The sequence below is a fragment of the Primulina tabacum genome, chromosome 17 (genome assembly GCF_025594145.1).
Source record: "Primulina tabacum isolate GXHZ01 chromosome 17, ASM2559414v2, whole genome shotgun sequence".
Taxonomy (NCBI): domain Eukaryota; kingdom Viridiplantae; phylum Streptophyta; class Magnoliopsida; order Lamiales; family Gesneriaceae; genus Primulina; species Primulina tabacum.
In genome coordinates this window covers 27,531,255-27,547,675 of record NC_134566.1, presented here as the reverse complement: position 1 = coordinate 27,547,675, position 16,421 = coordinate 27,531,255, and the positions used below count along the sequence as shown (strand labels likewise).

General features: G+C 38.1%; 3 protein-coding genes across 5 annotated transcripts; 2 read left to right on the top strand and 1 right to left on the bottom strand.

The window, feature by feature from the left end:
• The first annotated feature begins 5,276 nt into the window (after nt 1-5,276).
• Nucleotides 5,277-8,366, top strand: LOC142531995 (putative pentatricopeptide repeat-containing protein At3g01580). The gene is made up of 2 exons (XM_075638289.1): nt 5,277-5,442; nt 5,683-8,366. Exon 2 carries the CDS (start codon nt 5,958-5,960, stop codon nt 8,070-8,072), a length of 2,115 nt encoding a protein of 704 aa, XP_075494404.1. The 5' UTR covers nt 5,277-5,442; nt 5,683-5,957; the 3' UTR covers nt 8,073-8,366.
• Nucleotides 8,367-10,183: 1,817 nt separating this feature from the next.
• Nucleotides 10,184-11,873, top strand: LOC142531997 (U-box domain-containing protein 45-like). Its single transcript, XM_075638293.1, has 3 exons — nt 10,184-10,732; nt 10,823-11,234; nt 11,357-11,873. The coding sequence occupies exons 1-3, from the start codon at nt 10,515-10,517 to the stop codon at nt 11,729-11,731; spliced, it is 1,005 nt and encodes a 334-aa protein (XP_075494408.1). The 5' UTR covers nt 10,184-10,514; the 3' UTR covers nt 11,732-11,873.
• Nucleotides 11,874-12,427: 554 nt separating this feature from the next.
• LOC142531996 (serine/threonine-protein kinase D6PKL1-like) lies at nt 12,428-15,620 on the bottom strand. Of its 3 annotated transcripts, none has more exons than XM_075638290.1 (4): nt 15,391-15,620; nt 15,148-15,284; nt 13,556-14,706; nt 12,428-13,441 (listed from the first exon to the last, which is right to left on the bottom strand). In XM_075638290.1, the coding sequence occupies exons 3-4, from the start codon at nt 14,434-14,436 to the stop codon at nt 12,592-12,594; spliced, it is 1,731 nt and encodes a 576-aa protein (XP_075494405.1). In that variant the 5' UTR covers nt 14,437-14,706; nt 15,148-15,284; nt 15,391-15,620; the 3' UTR covers nt 12,428-12,591. The 3 variants fall into 3 exon arrangements, with proteins under 3 accessions (XP_075494405.1, XP_075494407.1, XP_075494406.1); XM_075638292.1 differs by having other exon boundaries at nt 13,556-14,650; XM_075638291.1 differs by having other exon boundaries at nt 15,148-15,620.
• Between the last annotated feature and the right edge of the window lie 801 nt (nt 15,621-16,421).

Sequence of the window (16,421 nt, the reverse complement as noted above, 5' to 3'; positions counted from 1 at the left end):
AAAGCTATCTTCGAGATATCAGAATCTCTGACTCTCAGCTGATGATATCCAGATATCATATCGATCTTGAAATAGACAAAAGAACCCTGCAACTGATCAAATAAATCATCTATATGAGGCAAAGGATATTTATTCTTTACCGTAGCCTTGTTCAGTTGCCGGTAGTCAATGCAAAGTCTCATTGAACCGTCCTTTCTGACAAACAGTACTGGAGCACCCCAAGGAGAAACACTCGGTCTGATGTAACCTTGGCCAGTAAATCTTCTAGCTGATCTTTCAATTCTTTCAGTTCAATCGGTGACATTCTGTACGAAGCTCTAGAAATCGGAACTGTACCTGGTACCAATTCAATGCTGAAGTCTATCTCTCGAACTGGAGGCAAACCCGGAATCTCATCTGGGAAGACATCAGTAAACTCACATACCACTACAAATCAGCCAATGATGGGCTCGATTTCAGTACGTCAACTGAATACACAAGGAATCCCTCTGCTATTTTCTGTAATAATCGAGTCATAGATAAAGTAGATATCAAAGGAATTCTCGATCTAGAACCCTTACCGTAAAATCTCCATTCATCAGCCATCTCAGGTCTGAATCTCACAATCCTCTGGAAACAATCTACGGTAGCTTTGTACTTGGTCAGCATATCGATACCAATAATGCAGTCAAAATCAGACAACCTAAGTACAATACAATCTAACTCAATCTCATGCCCATCATACTGTAACATACAATGTCTAACAGACGTCACTGATACAAGACCTCTCCCCAAAGGTGAAAAGACAGATACTACATCAGATAATGACTCAACATGCAATACATGTATCAATGCAAATCGCTCAGAAATAAATGTATGGGATGCACCCGTATCAATCAATACGTAAGCAGAATAACCACATAAAGAATAGTTACCTGCAACGACATCATCTGGTGCTTCATGTGCCTGTTCTTCAGTCAAAGCAAATACTCTGGCCTGCTATCTCGGAGGCTGGCTAACAGTCTGACTTCCTTCTGGCCTCTGCTGTGACTGAGTAGTAGTCGGTGGCTGGAAGGAGTGAACAGCAGCTGATCGTCTATCAGTCTGAGCCATTGATCCAGATGATTCTGCTCCCTGAGATCTCTGGGAACCTCTCTGTGGACACACTCTAGCAAAATGTCCCTGCTGTCTGCATATGTTGCATTTACCAAACACTCCTTGGCATTGCTCTGTGGGATGTCTCCCACCACAAGTTCTGCAATAGACCTCTGTATAACTCTGGCTTTGTCGCGAACCACTGGAGCTAGATAAACTGCTACCAGACTTCTTAAACTGTTTCCTTCGGGTTTTCAAATTATCCTTCTTCCCACTGCTACTACTGCCACTCTCACAGTCAACAGAAGTCTCAGTGTCTTTCAAAGTCGGCGGGTTGGACAACTGAAATCTCTTCCGTAGGGTTTCCATCGGAGTTGCTGTGACATCATTGGATTAGTCGAAGTACTACCCTGTTCTGGGATTCTTCGAGCAGGCATATCTGATTATCAAAATGATTAGTAACCAAATACAACAATTCTGTTTCAGTCCTCCTCTGATCATCTTACTGCTGATCAAGAATCGGTTCTGATTCATTCTCAAGTCATACATGTTTCCAATCAAGTCAGATACTCAGGTCAACATGTATTTTCAAAGCAGTAAAACATATAATAATGCTAGCATGTAAAAGCAGGAAAGAAAACTCAATCTACCCGCTCACTAGCTTCTATCTCAGTCTAAGGAACATACTGCTCTGATACCACCTGCTGTGGGGACCCGAACCTAATTCATCTTCTGGGATTAATTGGATCAATTAATTAATCTGGGTCTAAATTTTTTTTTTTAAAATACATAAATGCGGAACATAAGATAATCAATCTGATATACATATCAACAGTAAAGTACAAGTCTTGTACAAAGTACATTTCAACTAAGGTTCAACAACTACATATCCAATGCTGAAACCAATTCTACTTCTAAGTCTGGATCTCCACGCTAATATTTATCTATCATCCTCTTCTTGACCCTGATCCTTTCCCACTTGTTGTCATGCACACATACAAACACAACAACAGTCGGATAACTCCGGTGAGAAATATATTCCCAGTACAAACAACGTATACATGCAATCATATAAACAGATATCAATAACATGTCTCATAATCTGAAAAACATGAATCGATACAAAACTGTAACTCAACTCTGGACTCATAATCTCTGACTCGACTCTTCTCTAATCTAGGGATCTCGGTCTAACTCAGACTTTGGCATTCTGTATCGAATCTCCGCAATAGAAGTCGATCTACTCCTAAGCAACATCGATACACCAAAAGTCTAGTGTCTTGGCATATCCGCCAAAGACTTGGCACCTCCGCCAATGACTAGGCACATCCGGCCATGACTCAATACATGCTTTGCTATAAATCAATAGACTAAGCATATCAATCTCATGAATTGCAAACATCAATGCAATAACATAAAGTATGTGGTTTTGGGAAACTCAAGTCAAATCAAACTTGAGTCATATCTTCCCGGTTCAATATTGATTTATACCTTTCTTTTGTCAATCTGACGAAGTCGAAGTCTCGAATTTGAAGCCTGTCAATACTCAATGGCAACGACAATATTGAGGAATACAATATCAATATACAACTCAAATCAATACTGGATATAATCAGAACTCAATCTATTTCTGTTTCAACGGCATAACTGCACAATCTCGATATACCCAACAATACAATTCAACATATATCAATCTCAACAACTCATTATCGATAACAAACTCAATCTGATATCAAATCTGTATAATCTCAATCAAATTCAATCTGAAAATCATAACAATTCCATATGATATCCGTTCTTCGATCTGATTTCAATTATACAATGATAACAATCTCAGGAACAGATAATAACAGTCATATCAGGATTCGTCTCATATCAGATTTTCAAACCATATCAAAACATAAGAAAACTTACGTTCTTCTAAAGCCTTTGTCGAGAGGAATACAGTACTGAAGTCGGATTGAAAATCAAACGGACGGATCCTCCGTAAATAGAATTCTAGTATCAAGAATTGAAGATTCTCTATGGGGTTTCTCGCTTTTCCTTTTGTCACAATTGAAGAATGAAAGAATTGTTAATCATTTTATATGCATGGCAAGGATAGGTGGCTCGCTCTTTGCACTGCACGTCTCGCACATATGCGCGACCTCCTCCGGCGCATATGCGCTAGACACTTAGTCTCGGCATATTCTGAATTCCTCAGCTCGCGCATATGCGCGTCTTCTCTGCCTACCTCGCGCATATGCGCCCTGCTCGGTCGCGCATATACGCGAGGGGTTCAGTCCTCGCACATAATTCAAGTCTTCTTTTGTCTTTTCCGGTCTGATCCTTCCCGTCTATAATCACATCAATTATCAATAAATCATTTCCGATTACAGTAATAAAATTCTCGGGCATTACAGAGAATGTCAGAAATCATATTTCTGATCAAACCCATCGAATCATGGTAAGAGCGTCTAGTAGCATCGCCCCATGATTCCCTAGGTATCACTGATAGTGCCTGCAAGAACCAGTCGATTATGATTAGCGTACAGTACGGTCCCTTCATCTCATATATCCCGATCGAATCTGCAACCATTGGTTCATCGAGGGTTGCATAATAATTCGATAACTATGTGACACATATAAATAGTGGCATCACATGTACCATTGGAGAACTCCTTCTCTAACGTACATCTCATACTCTGGCCAGAGATTCCATGCACTATTATTTCATCATATCACATAGGATATCCACACCCGTAGGTGAGCGGTGAATCCCCGACTACAATGCACTGGCTCCTATATGTGTCGCAACTATACCCAACCTCACCACCTGATGACTCTCCTGGAGCTGGTAAACGAGTCAAAGCACAGCCCTAGCATATAGAGCCTCAGTGTTGTCCCGGGTCGTAAGGACTAATGGTGTACAATCACAACCACGGACTTATCCTCTCGATGAATGATAACCACTTGGAAAGTCTGAGAGAGGGTTGTTCGGTATAATCATCATATGACTACTCATCTGCATGTTTGAACATCTCTATGCCTTTACCAAGAAACGCGATACACAACATCACAGATGCTAGTCTCGAGATCAAGCGACCTTTATCCATGTTTTAGGCGGCTGAATCGACTAGGAACGAATTTAAAATATGCAGTGTTTACAGATGAGTTTCAACATCGAATTACGATTTATTTGTATTAAAGCATAATCAAGGACTTTATCTATGCTGATTGCATGGGTATACAGATAAAGTAAAACAAGACCATAAAAAGTTAAATTATATTAAAATAAAGATGGTTCATTAAACTTGAGTCAATAAATTCCCTAGCCAACCGTTGGCTTGCAAGACATCTACTCTAACAGAATCATCATCAACCAAAGCATGGGGCAACAATCCCATATTTATCAACCCAAAAGAGAAATAGACAAGGAAAAGGATAGAAACCTACATTGGACATATCACATGCAATCACCGAAGGATCACTTGAGATAAGATCAAATGAGAAAACTTTATTCTTCACGCTTCTTGCAAGCCGTGCATCACCTGAATATTATTGTAAAACTGACTTTAACAAGCAACATGCCAAAAATTAGATCATATTTTCCAGGTTCGAGATTCTTACCACAGCCGAAATCCACCACAACTAAAGAAGGGCTACGATCATTCATCCATTTTATAATAATATCATTTGCTTGGACAGGCGAATGGGACATCTGCTCTTGGTACCCTGAATGATACTGGTAAAGTGGGTGGGAAAATGAAGTTACAGCATGTTAAGTCAAGGAGTAGAAAGTTGTGGATAAATGAACGAGAAATACTCTAATATGTTGTAAATAAAAGTCACGTAGAAAACCAAGTAAAAATCTCACACACACACACACACACACACAGAATGTTATTCACTATCATAGGCATAAAAAGGGCCTTTTACAAACATCACACTGGTGGACAGCAAGCATATATTTTCTTGGAAAATGGCATGAAATCAAATCACCACTGCTATTGCTGTTCCGACATTAATAATTGCTTTAGTGTGTCAATTCTCAAGAAAATTTTTCACTCCACATGAAAATCACGTGGAATGGAATACATGAAGGAGAAAGATTTTTATTCAGTCTGAAAATCATGTGGAATGGAATACATGAACTATAGGTATGCAAGCAACATGATAATGTGTATCCTGCTTGCTGAAGCAAGAATCATCCAATTATCGCAAATTTTTTGGCACTCTTTAAGTTGGAGAGTTTCCATAAATGAGCCATGAAATTTACAAGTGTCGTAGATTATTTTATTAAGCTTGTATTTCAATTTTAGCAGGGATACAATCAAATGAGCACTCAGATTGAGATTCAAGCCTTAGCCCAATGATGAATACATAGGGGTCCGATTTCAGTAAGTGACACTAGTCCAGACGCAGGTTTCGAAATTGTCATGAGCTTGAAATTCACGAAAAAGACTGCTAGAAGGGGGCCGGGAGGGTGTCCCGATGTAGTCCCTCCGATGCTGAAGTCATAGACTGAGGATATAAGAGGAACAACTAAGAATGTAGCTGAAAAATAGTATATTGAATCAGTTATACATGACATGATATATTTATAGGAGAATACTGGGCGGGTACGAGATTAATGGAAACTAGATTGTAACATATCACATTTGTTGAAAATCAAACAGGAACTCTGCAAACAAAGGCCCTTGCTTAGTTCTTGGCTAAGGCCGATGAGCCACAACCACCGAGAAATATCAGTATAAATACAGTCTCAATCAACAAACGAAACACTGATGGTCAACCTACCCATAGTTCATGTATTCCATTCCACGTGATTTTCAATTTGAATAAAACGAGTATTTTCCCTCCTTTCAATAAATCTGGTGTGGACTCCGCTCGCGAAGCAGTATATGATAACTGGTGTTCCTCTCTTCAAGATTTTTGGGGCATGTAAGAATGTGAAATGCTTAACCCAGTTGCATTCGCTTGCCGTCAAGACTGGTTTCATCAACGACTCTGTCTTCGCGGGCAAACTGATCGATCTGTATTCGAAACTCACTCCCTTTGAAACAACCCGGAAACTGTTTGAGGAAACACCTCATAGGGATGTGTATATCTGGAACTGTGTTATTAAATGTTGTTGCAGCGCAAAACGGTATGGTGAAACGTTGTTTCTCTTTCGCCGTTTGTTTTCATTTCGAAGACCCGATCATCACACTGTATCTGTCACCCTCAAAGCTTGTGCCAGGCTTAGAGCACTTAATTTTGGTAGAGTTATTCATGGATTTGGCAAGAAGGATAATCAGGTGGATTCAAACTTGTTTGTTGGGTCTGAATTAATCGAACTGTACTCTAAATGTGGCAAAATGGATGATGCATTACGAGTTTTTGAAGAGTATTCCGAGCCGGATGTTGTTTTGTGGACTACGATGATCACTGGGTATGAGCAGAACGGAGAATATGAAGAGGCGCTTGCCTTTTTCGCTGAAATGGTTGTCATTAATCTGTTTGTGCCTGATTCCGTTACACTTGTCAGCGTTGTCTCTGCTTGTGCAAAGTTATTGAACTTAAAGGTGGGGAGAAGTGTTCATGGTTATATGATCAGATGGGGATTTGAGAATATTTTACCCTTGTCGAATGCTTTCCTAAATTTGTATGCAAAAACAGGATTTGTGAATGCTGCAGCTCGATTGTTTATGAAAATGAGGGAAAAAGATGCGATTTCATGGGGTTCTATGATTTCTTGTTATGCTCATAATGGAAACGCAGCAGAAGCTCTTGATCTTTTTAATGACATGATAACTTTATCTGGAGAGTGTGATGCTGCTACTCTAATTAGCGCTCTGCAAGCATGCGAAGTAACTTGTGATTTGGAGATGGGGAAAGGAATTCATGAGCTTGCATCAAAGAATGGGTTAGAGTTGAATATCTTGGTTTCTACTGCTCTAATTGATATGTACTTGAACTGCGCTTCCCCTGATGAAGCGATTAGAATTTTCGAAAGGATGCCTGAGAAAGATGCCATGTGTTATTCGTCCTTGTTGAGTGGATGCGTTGAAAATGGATTGTTTTACAAGTCAATCCAAGTTTTTCGCGATATGATTGTGGCTGGTCACCAACCTGATGCTGTTTCTATGGTAAAAGTTCTGACAGCTTGTTCAGAATCAGGTGTCCTTCAACAAACTAGCTTCTTCCATGGTCTTGGGATAAAAAATGGCCTGGAGAACAAGCGTTTTGTTGGTGCCTCTCTCATAGAATCTTATGCAAAATGTGGTAGCTTGGATGGATCTATAGAAGTTTTTAATGGAATTGAAGATAAAGATCTTGTAATTTGGAGTTCTATGTTTGCAGGATACGCATTTCATGGTAAAGGGCATGAAGCAATCGAATTATTTAACCAGATGGTAAAGTCTTCGTCCATCAAGCCGAATCATGTATCATTCCTCTCCATTTTATCAGCATGCAGTCATGCTGGTCTAGTAAAAGAAGGCATTGAAGTATTCAACATGATGGTGAATGAGTATTTTCTAACCCCAACAGAAAAACATTATGGAATTATAGTTGATCTGCTTGGTCGGAATGGAAATTTGGAAAATGCTGTGGAATTTATGAAGCGAATGCCAGATCCTGCAGAAGCCAGTACATGGGGAGCCTTGCTTGGTGCATGCAGGATTCATCAGAACATGTTAATTGGAGAAGCTGCGGCTAAGAAACTAGTTCGATTAGATCCGGGCCATGCTGGTTATTACCTTGTGTTTTCAAATATGTATGCTGTTGATGCAAGGTGGGAAAGGGCAGCTGAAGTTAGGAAAATGGTTAAACATAAAGGATTGGGTAAAGTACCGCCAGGTCGAAGTGTGATCGAGTTGAGGGATGAAGCCGTCGGTTTCACAGCTAATGATAGATCTCACCAAGACTCTGCACAAATTTATGGATTACTGACCAAATTAGACTGGACGATGAAAGAACAGAGCAAGTTTTCTCGCACGGATTTTCGGTTACATGATTCGGGGGAAATTTTATAGTTATGGTCAGCTGCGGAGCCAAGTTTTCATTTCTAACCATGATTGAGATAATATTGACAAATAGAACCTCAGGCTATCGGAAAATAAGACAAATTTTTATGTATAAAAAATATCGAAAAAAACAAGTCACCCATGGCTCCGCCCGTGGTTATGGTAATGGATAAATATACAAGACCAAACCTCTATAAAATATTACTGGTTTTAGTATTGTATTTTAACTCAAATGTTCCAATTCTTAGACCAAACACCAACTATGGAGACGTGTTCAATAAAGCATCATCGAAGGAAGGATACAAGGGAATAGAAGTATGAAAGGGTGCAGAAAACATGATTCGACGAGTATGACAAGTCGTACCTGATAATTTTTAGAATTTCAAACACAAAATTTAGAATATAAACTAAAATATCAAATAATATTATGACAAGATTGTACAACAAGAACAGGTCAATAACCACAAAATGACTGAAACAAAAATAAAGGGGTCGTATACCTTATACACGAGATGGAGAGGGGAAAATTGAAAAAAAAAAATTGAATCAGGAGAAGAACTAACGAAGTCGGTGGATTAGACGTGAGGTGTTAATCCAAGATTTAGAAATGAATTTAAACACCGAAAGCCATAAAATTATAGATCTAAATTTAGACACATTTTTGGGAAATTGCATCATAACTATTAGCCTGAATAATTTTTTGAGACCCCGAAAACGATGGGCCTGAGGCAGAGGCACACGCCTCAGGTCCAACCTGGGCTATGTTCTTGGATCGTTTGATTTTTCGGCTGAGTAGCGATCTAAAATTACTAAAAGAGATGAGTTTGTTTCATCATATCAATACAAACACTATCTGTACATGCTAGAATCTTGTAATGTGTTGAGCAAAATCTTGTCATGTGTCAATTTTTTGACACATGAGAAAGATCCTGACTTGTGGAGGTAGTGTCAGCATGGATAAGATCGAATTTTCTAAAAAAAATTAAGTTAGAGTGTTTTATATTGGAAAATATGTAGACTAGAGAAACTATATGATAAGTTTATCATGCCTTAGTTTTTTTTACCTTATGTGCACCTAGGTATTTACAAACGCAGACATATCATTATTTTTAGCATATAATCGATTATAAACTGACTTGGTTTTTTTCTTATAAAAACTTTATTAGAATATTTTCATGGGGTATTTTCTTTTTTAACCTTTGAGGAGATCATTTTCTTAAAAAAAGAGTTGACCGATGTTATTTAACCAATTTCTCTTATTTACATCGAGATTCACATGACTTGTTGGCATGTGGTCTTATAGTTATATCCCAGGATTTTCGATATACCCTCTGCCTAAAGGATCATCAGGCTCCATACAATGTCAATTGCTAGGACAAGACAAGGCAGTTGGTTTCAAGTCGACAACGACGCAGATATCACGAGAATTTGAGGTTTCGGGGATTCATGGCCTCGGGGACGCCAGCCTTATCCGCCTGACTGAGCTGGAATAGTGACATGAAGCTTGAGCTAACGGCCGCTCACTCTGCGATGTATCAGGTGATATTTTGTTGTGACAGTGACATATTCAAAGAACTTGCATTGAAACCAACTTCTGGGGTTTCCACAGTCAACATATCCGGGAAAAAAGACGGAAGCACAGGAGCAACTTCCAATGGGAGTTTCTGTAAAGATCATTCCAAGCACGATTTTGCGAGCCGCCGTATAAATTTAAGAGACGTGACATCTCTCTTTGTTATTATATATTATTATTATATAATTTCAGCCTGCGTATCTCCCACTATACAATTTACGAGGGTGGTTACATTTCCGACAACGGGACAAGTGCCCAACATAAGACATGTTATTCCGGATAAAGCAGCAGACAGATATTGTTACTATATTTACACTTAAATTTATTTCAGATTTTAATCATTATTTATTGGTGTTGACGTGACATCAGATATTGATGATGTATTTTGAATAAAAATAGATTAAAAAAAATGCATATCAAGGGATTAAAATCGTGAATTAACCAATAGCAAAACCCGTGTGTTTCTAAACCACTACTCAAATCATTAGTATTGATTGAGGTATTTTTAACTTTAAAGACAACATACACTAGATTAGCATGAGTAACTTAGAGGGGAGGATCTCAGCTATGATGTTAAAACAATTAAAAAAGGCTGACAGACGGTTTCTTCTATAAATGGAAAGAGAAAGATTCACTGAAGGGTATTTCCTCTTCGGGTTGTTATCAAAAGCTGAAGAGGGAATAGTCCGTTGCTTCTAACTCAAACAATACAAAGGTAAAAAGGTCCTACTCTCATTCAGCCAAAAAGTAGAGCTAACCTTGCATCCTATCCAAGTAATCACCCTAGTATATACCAGATATATATATTCTTGCATTCTTCTCGTATGACTATACACTTGGAACCAAAGGAAGAGTGATAGAGCCTAAGACGTAGTTCCATGGAAGCAGCCATGGTGGAAGCCCTTCTATTCGGTGACGCAGAGACTCGGGTTATGGCTGCCAGAGATATTGGCAAGCTTAACAAGAAGCAAAAGCAGAGTTTAGCCGAAAAAGGAGTGGTTTCTTCCTTGGTTTTGATGCTTCGTACTACACAAGATTATGAATCCATGCAAGCTGCACTCTTTGCTCTGCTTAATCTTGCCTATGGAAGTGAAAGGTTGGTGTTAAATGTACGCATATTATTCTTAAATAAACACAGAATCTTACTTGGATGTATAGATTGAGATTTTATACTAATCCTTTTCAGGAGCAAAGTTCTAATTGCTAAATCTGGTGCTATACCAGCTATTCTGAAAATCATGAAATGGAAGAACGAGTCGCTGCTAGAGCTCGCATTGGCAGCTTTGCTGATCCTCTCTTCGTGCTCGGCAAACAAGCCTGAAATCGCATCATCTGGGGCGATTCAACTTCTCTTCCAACTCCTAGACTTGCAATTTCCAAACTGCAATACCATTAGCCATCAGGCCAAGCTCGATATCTTGTCCACGTTGAACAATCTCTCCACGTCCCTGCAGATCATCCCAACTATTGTGCTGTCAGGTGGCCTGATTTATTTGCTCCGGCTAATTTATGAGTCTGAAAGATCATCAGACTTGGCTGAGAAATCTATGGCATTGGTCGAAGCAATTGTCTCCTCATCAGATATTGCCCTTAATCAGGTACCAAATACCAATCACCAAGTTTTTAATTTTTTGGGTCAGCCACAAGTTTTTAAATTAATTTGTAAAGGGTTCCAGCATTAAAAGTAAAGACATTTAACGTTGATTGTATTTGATATCAGGTTTCTGAAACTGGAGGAATGATCCAGGTTTTGGTGGAGGCAGTAGAGGAAGGATCAGCTGCCACCAAGGAACACGCAGTGGGGATTCTAGTGTTGCTATGCAAAAGCTGCAAGGAGAGATTCAGAGGAATGATTTTGAGAGAAGGTGCAGTACCAGGGCTGCTACAGTTGAGCGTCGATGGTACATGGCTGGCCAAAGAAAAGGCGAAAGCTTTGCTTTTGTTGCTTAGAGATCGCTCCGGTGGAGGTTCTTCGAAGATTCAGCAATCCAAGAATGTGATGTTCGAAGAGGTAATGAGGGAGATCGATAGAAGAGAGAGGGCGGGGACATCAACTCAGTTGGTAGAGGAGATGATTGCCAAACTTAGGACATGATGATTTTTAGCTTTTGTTTATTGATGTTTTCCTATTGTTACCGACTTTTTGGTTACTGAGGCTTATGGATTGTATTTTACTTTCTTTGTACAGAAGTAATCCGAGGAGATTTTAAGAAATTTTATGTTTGGCTCGCAGTTAATACTACCTTCGAATAAGTATAACTAAATTCTGATTCAAATGAAATCTTTGCGACATATCAATGCAGTTTAGGCTAATCTATGAAAGGGCGTCAATTTAAATCTGATTCATTTAAGCAATCAATGAAAACAAATCAATTTCAGTTGTTCATTGGTATTTTTCCCACAAAAAACTTTTTATACAACTCTTTAAGCCAAGAATTTAGAACATCCTACTCCTAAGCAAATAGATTAGCCAAAAACTTATGTGAGACGGTCTCACGTGTCGTATTTTGTGAAACAGGTCTTTATTTGGATCATCCATGAAAATATATTACTTTTTATGCTAAGAATATTACTTTTTATTGTGAATATCGGTAGGGTTGAACCGTCTCACAGATAAAGATTCGTGAGACCGTCTCACAGATAAAGATTCGTGAGACCGTCTCACAAGAGACCTACTCATATATTAAAATAAGGTGATTATCATGTCAAACAATCAACAAAAACTCCATCCAAATACAGATCTTTCCTTAAAAGAAAAGGGTACTTCATAAGGTCAATTATTAGCACTTTGCAGTCACTTGCGGTATAAGAAAGGACAAATAATTATTCAACAGAAATTTACACTTACCATGGATGAAATAAGGAACAAAAATTCGAACCTCATTTCAGTGAAAAAAATAACCCTCTGAATACATTTAGTTAAGAAGATAGAGCTCTCAAAATATGAAAAAGATATCAAAAGAAATCAATCTCATAGTAATTACCCGAAGGCTTTACATCAACACCATGCCCCTTCGAGGGTGCCGGTGCTGCTGCTGGTGCCCTCCCATCTTGCATCAAGAATGGTGGTGGAATGTCTGGAGGACTTGCACAACGTATAAGAGCCCAATTCACATTCTGAAAAAATGGATGTTGTTTGATTTCGGTTGCACCACGCCTGTATGCAAGCCGATGCTGAGGCTCTTTTACAAGTAAGCCTCTGATCAAATCTCTGGCAGCAAAGCTAACAGTAGGTGACTCCGGAAATCTCAATGGCTGTCCAACAACGTTAAACAATGTGGCCCTGTTCCCTGCCCCCTTAAATGGTGTTCTTCCAAACAGAAGCTCATATAAAAAGATCCCAAATGTCCACCAATCCACTGCACTACCATGGCCTTCGCCTTTGATAATTTCAGGTGCAAGATATTCGTGCGTGCCCACAAATGACATGGATCGAGCGCTGGTGGGTTCAGCCATAAGTTCTGGAAGAGCAGAGGCTTGATTGGATATTTCACTCCTTTGTTTGGTTTTCTTTTCTTTTTTGGGCTTGCTTAAGAAACGTGGTCCAAAACATGAAGGTTGGATACAAGATGGCTGGATGACACATGATGGCTCGATGCAGAATCCAGAGCTCTTTGACTCCAAGTTAATATTCGAGGACTTCACTAGAGTAGGGCTCACAGCACATCGCAAGGAGAGATCAAAATCTGAAAGCATTATATGTCCATCTTCCCTAACCAAAACATTTTCAGGTTTAAGATCTCTGTAAACGATCCCAAGCATGTGTAGATATTCTAAAGCAAGGAGGACTTCAGCAACATAAAACCTGAAAGAGGCATGGCACAATTAAGTTGTTACATGCTAATGATAGACAATTTCATGAAATTCTATCTACACCATAAAAGTTTGATTATAAAAGCAAGCATGTAAGAAATTTTACCTGGCAGCATGCTCAGGAAAAAACTTCCCAGGCTGTCTTTGTCGAAGCGCGTGCAAATCTCCGCCAGGACAGAATTCCATCACCAAGAATGATAATTTCTCTGTCTCGAAGTGCGCATACAAGGTGGGGAGAAAAGGGTGATCCAAAGATTGCAGAATTTCTTTCTCTGTCTGAGCCCTAAGAAGCTTCTTTCTACTCGCCAAAACTTCCTTATCCATCACTTTGATAGCGAAACAGCATCTTGTGCCTATCAATTCCGCCAGATGAACAGTGCCTATATCTCCACCTCCCAATCTCTTGAAAACCCTAAAATTTTTCAACTCTAACACCCCATTATTGTGAGATCTGACAGCTTGAATAGCTTCCCACATTGTATCATTTGCTTTGTGCGGTTTGTACACTGCACTGTGAAAACTACTAGAGCTGCTCTCATCACTAACATCGCTACCAGTGCTGCATCTGATGCTAGTCTTCCTACTCCCAACATAATCACACGAGTTGCTAACTTCCCCACTTTCACCAGACTTCTCCTCACTGCTGGCACGTTCACTCACTTCAGTGTTGGTGAAGCTTTGTTTGGCTTCTGTGTACTGCGTGGCCGAGTAAAAACTATTTTGAGGACTCGGGCAATTGTTGATTCCAGATTTAGAAGGCAAGTACTCATTTAAAAGATCAATATCTCCTATTGCCCGAGACAAAGTAAAATCTACCGATTCCAAAAAGCCATTTGAGTTGTGATTCTTGTCATCATTCCTTTTTGAAGCCAAAATTAAATCCTGCTTCTGGGCATTATCTTGTCCTGATTCATTATCTATATCACAAGGGCCTTGAATTTTCTCTTTTAGTTTGTCGAATCTACTTCGGTCTCCATTTTCCAGCATATTGGAATGGAGAGATTTATAAGAGCCATTTAAAACTGATCCCTGAGATAGTCGGAATATAGGTTCTACTAGTCTCTTGTTTTGCAGTTATGGCAGGAGATCCAGATGATTTCCCTTCGTATGGATACGGTTCTCTAGATGGGGGATGAGGAGGACGACTAGTCCCAGTTACAGAAGAATTATACTCGATGTTAGCAATGGAATTGGAATTCATCTGTAAGGAATTAATGTCCTCAACAAGTGATTCCATAGTGTCATACGGCATGAGTGCTGAAACATACCACCAAAACGGAAATTTTTTAATCAAACCGAGTCTAACATGGTTCCGAAGTAGTAGAGATTAAATGAGAAAACGATGGCTACATTTGTGGTCCATTGAACTCAATGAATGTGAAGATCTATCTATATTTTTATGTACTAAAAAACACATTACAAAACTGATTTGAGAATCTAAGCATAAAAAAGCAATCCTTTTCCACAACAAAATAAAAATAAAAAATCACAGAAGATCAGAAACATCGTAAATCATCAACCCCCTTAACCAGATCAAGAAAAGAACCCCAAGAACTGCCCAGACAAAGGTAAAAGTTACTGCTTCATCATAAACTGGATCAATTCACGTTGCCTCAAGAACAAAAACCAAGTAAAAAAACAAAAAAAAAAACCCAGAAAGAATAAACAGCGAAAACTCAAAGAAGATTCTCGATTTACCTCATAAGGCAATGCATATGACTGAACAATCTTACATCACTCTTAGCAAATAGCCCTTCACAAAATATCGAAGAAGCAACCGATATTTGAAACAAGAAACTGCTATTTCACATATCGTGTTACGAATCCTTTCAGATCTGATCGAAACAATAAAGGGATTATTACAGATGGACTACAGCAGCCCCAGAGGAAAAGGAAAAAGAACAGCTGAAGATTATAAATCCACTTAATGATTTCACTTACTTGGCCGAAAATTTTCGTTTACTGGGTGAAATTGCACAAATCTTTGCCAAGAAGTAACCACCGAAATTCCAGTCAAGAAAACAAAAATTAATACAGGGTAAATGGTGAAGAACCCAAAGATTGAAAAGCCACCTTTACTCCATTGAAGAGTAAAAAATTTTGCTGTATTATTAGGCAAAACGAGTACAAATCTCTTCGCTAAATATTCTGAAACGTTCATTCTTATTCACTACATAAATTTAGCGTGTGTATAATATGATAATTACACATAATTATCAACAAGTCAAGAAAATATTGACTCTATTTGAAAAATCAAGAAACATTTTATTTTAAATCTTAATCTTTAAAAAAAAACTTTTAATTTCTATGTTTTTGAATAATAATATTTATATATATTTTTCTATTTTAATTGCTAATAATTTATGGCATAAACTTGTGTGAGAAGGTCTCATGAGTCGTATTTTGTGAGACAGATCTCTTATTTGGATCATTCATGAAAAAATAATATTTTTTATGCTAAGAGTATCTATTGTGAACATCGGTAAGGTCGACATATCTCACAGATAAATATTCGTGAGATCGTCTCACAATAGACTTACTCATAATTTAGCCTTAAAATGACAAATACAAAAAATAAGAGTAAGTCTCATATTTTACATATTAATATTTGTGATACGGGTCGACTCGGTATATATTTGAAATGAAAATTAGCTTTTTGACATAAATTAATTTGTATGACAGGCTTGAAATTGTTCTCAAAAGATGCTTTTAGTATTTTTTGGGGGGTTATAAATTTTTTTAAAAAGATTTATTAGAATATATTACTCATAAATTAGATATAAATTTACTCAAATATGTTTTTATTATATTTTCATTAAATAAAAAATAATATTTTTATAATTTTAAAAAACAAATATTTTTATTTATCAAAAAATATACCATGACATCAAATTATTACTCTAATCTTTCAATTGTAATTATATATATATATATATATATATATATATATATATATAATTTTGAAATAGTGC

Excerpts from the sequence above, each read along its gene's own strand:
- LOC142531997 (XM_075638293.1), top strand. The coding sequence starts at position 10,515 with ATGGAAGCAGCCATGGTGGAAGCCCTTCTATTCGGTGACGCAGAGACT. Across the intron at positions 10,733-10,822 it reads CTTGCCTATGGAAGTGAAAG|GAGCAAAGTTCTAATTGCTA; the intron begins GTTGGTGTTAAA and ends AATCCTTTTCAG. Across the intron at positions 11,235-11,356 it reads CAGATATTGCCCTTAATCAG|GTTTCTGAAACTGGAGGAAT; the intron begins GTACCAAATACC and ends ATTTGATATCAG.
- LOC142531996 (XM_075638291.1), bottom strand. The coding sequence starts at position 14,436 with ATGCTGGAAAATGGAGACCGAAGTAGATTCGACAAACTAAAAGAGAAA. Across the intron at positions 13,442-13,555 it reads TTTCCTGAGCATGCTGCCAG|GTTTTATGTTGCTGAAGTCC; the intron begins GTAAAATTTCTT and ends TGCCTCTTTCAG.
- LOC142531995 (XM_075638289.1), top strand. The coding sequence starts at position 5,958 with ATGATAACTGGTGTTCCTCTCTTCAAGATTTTTGGGGCATGTAAGAAT.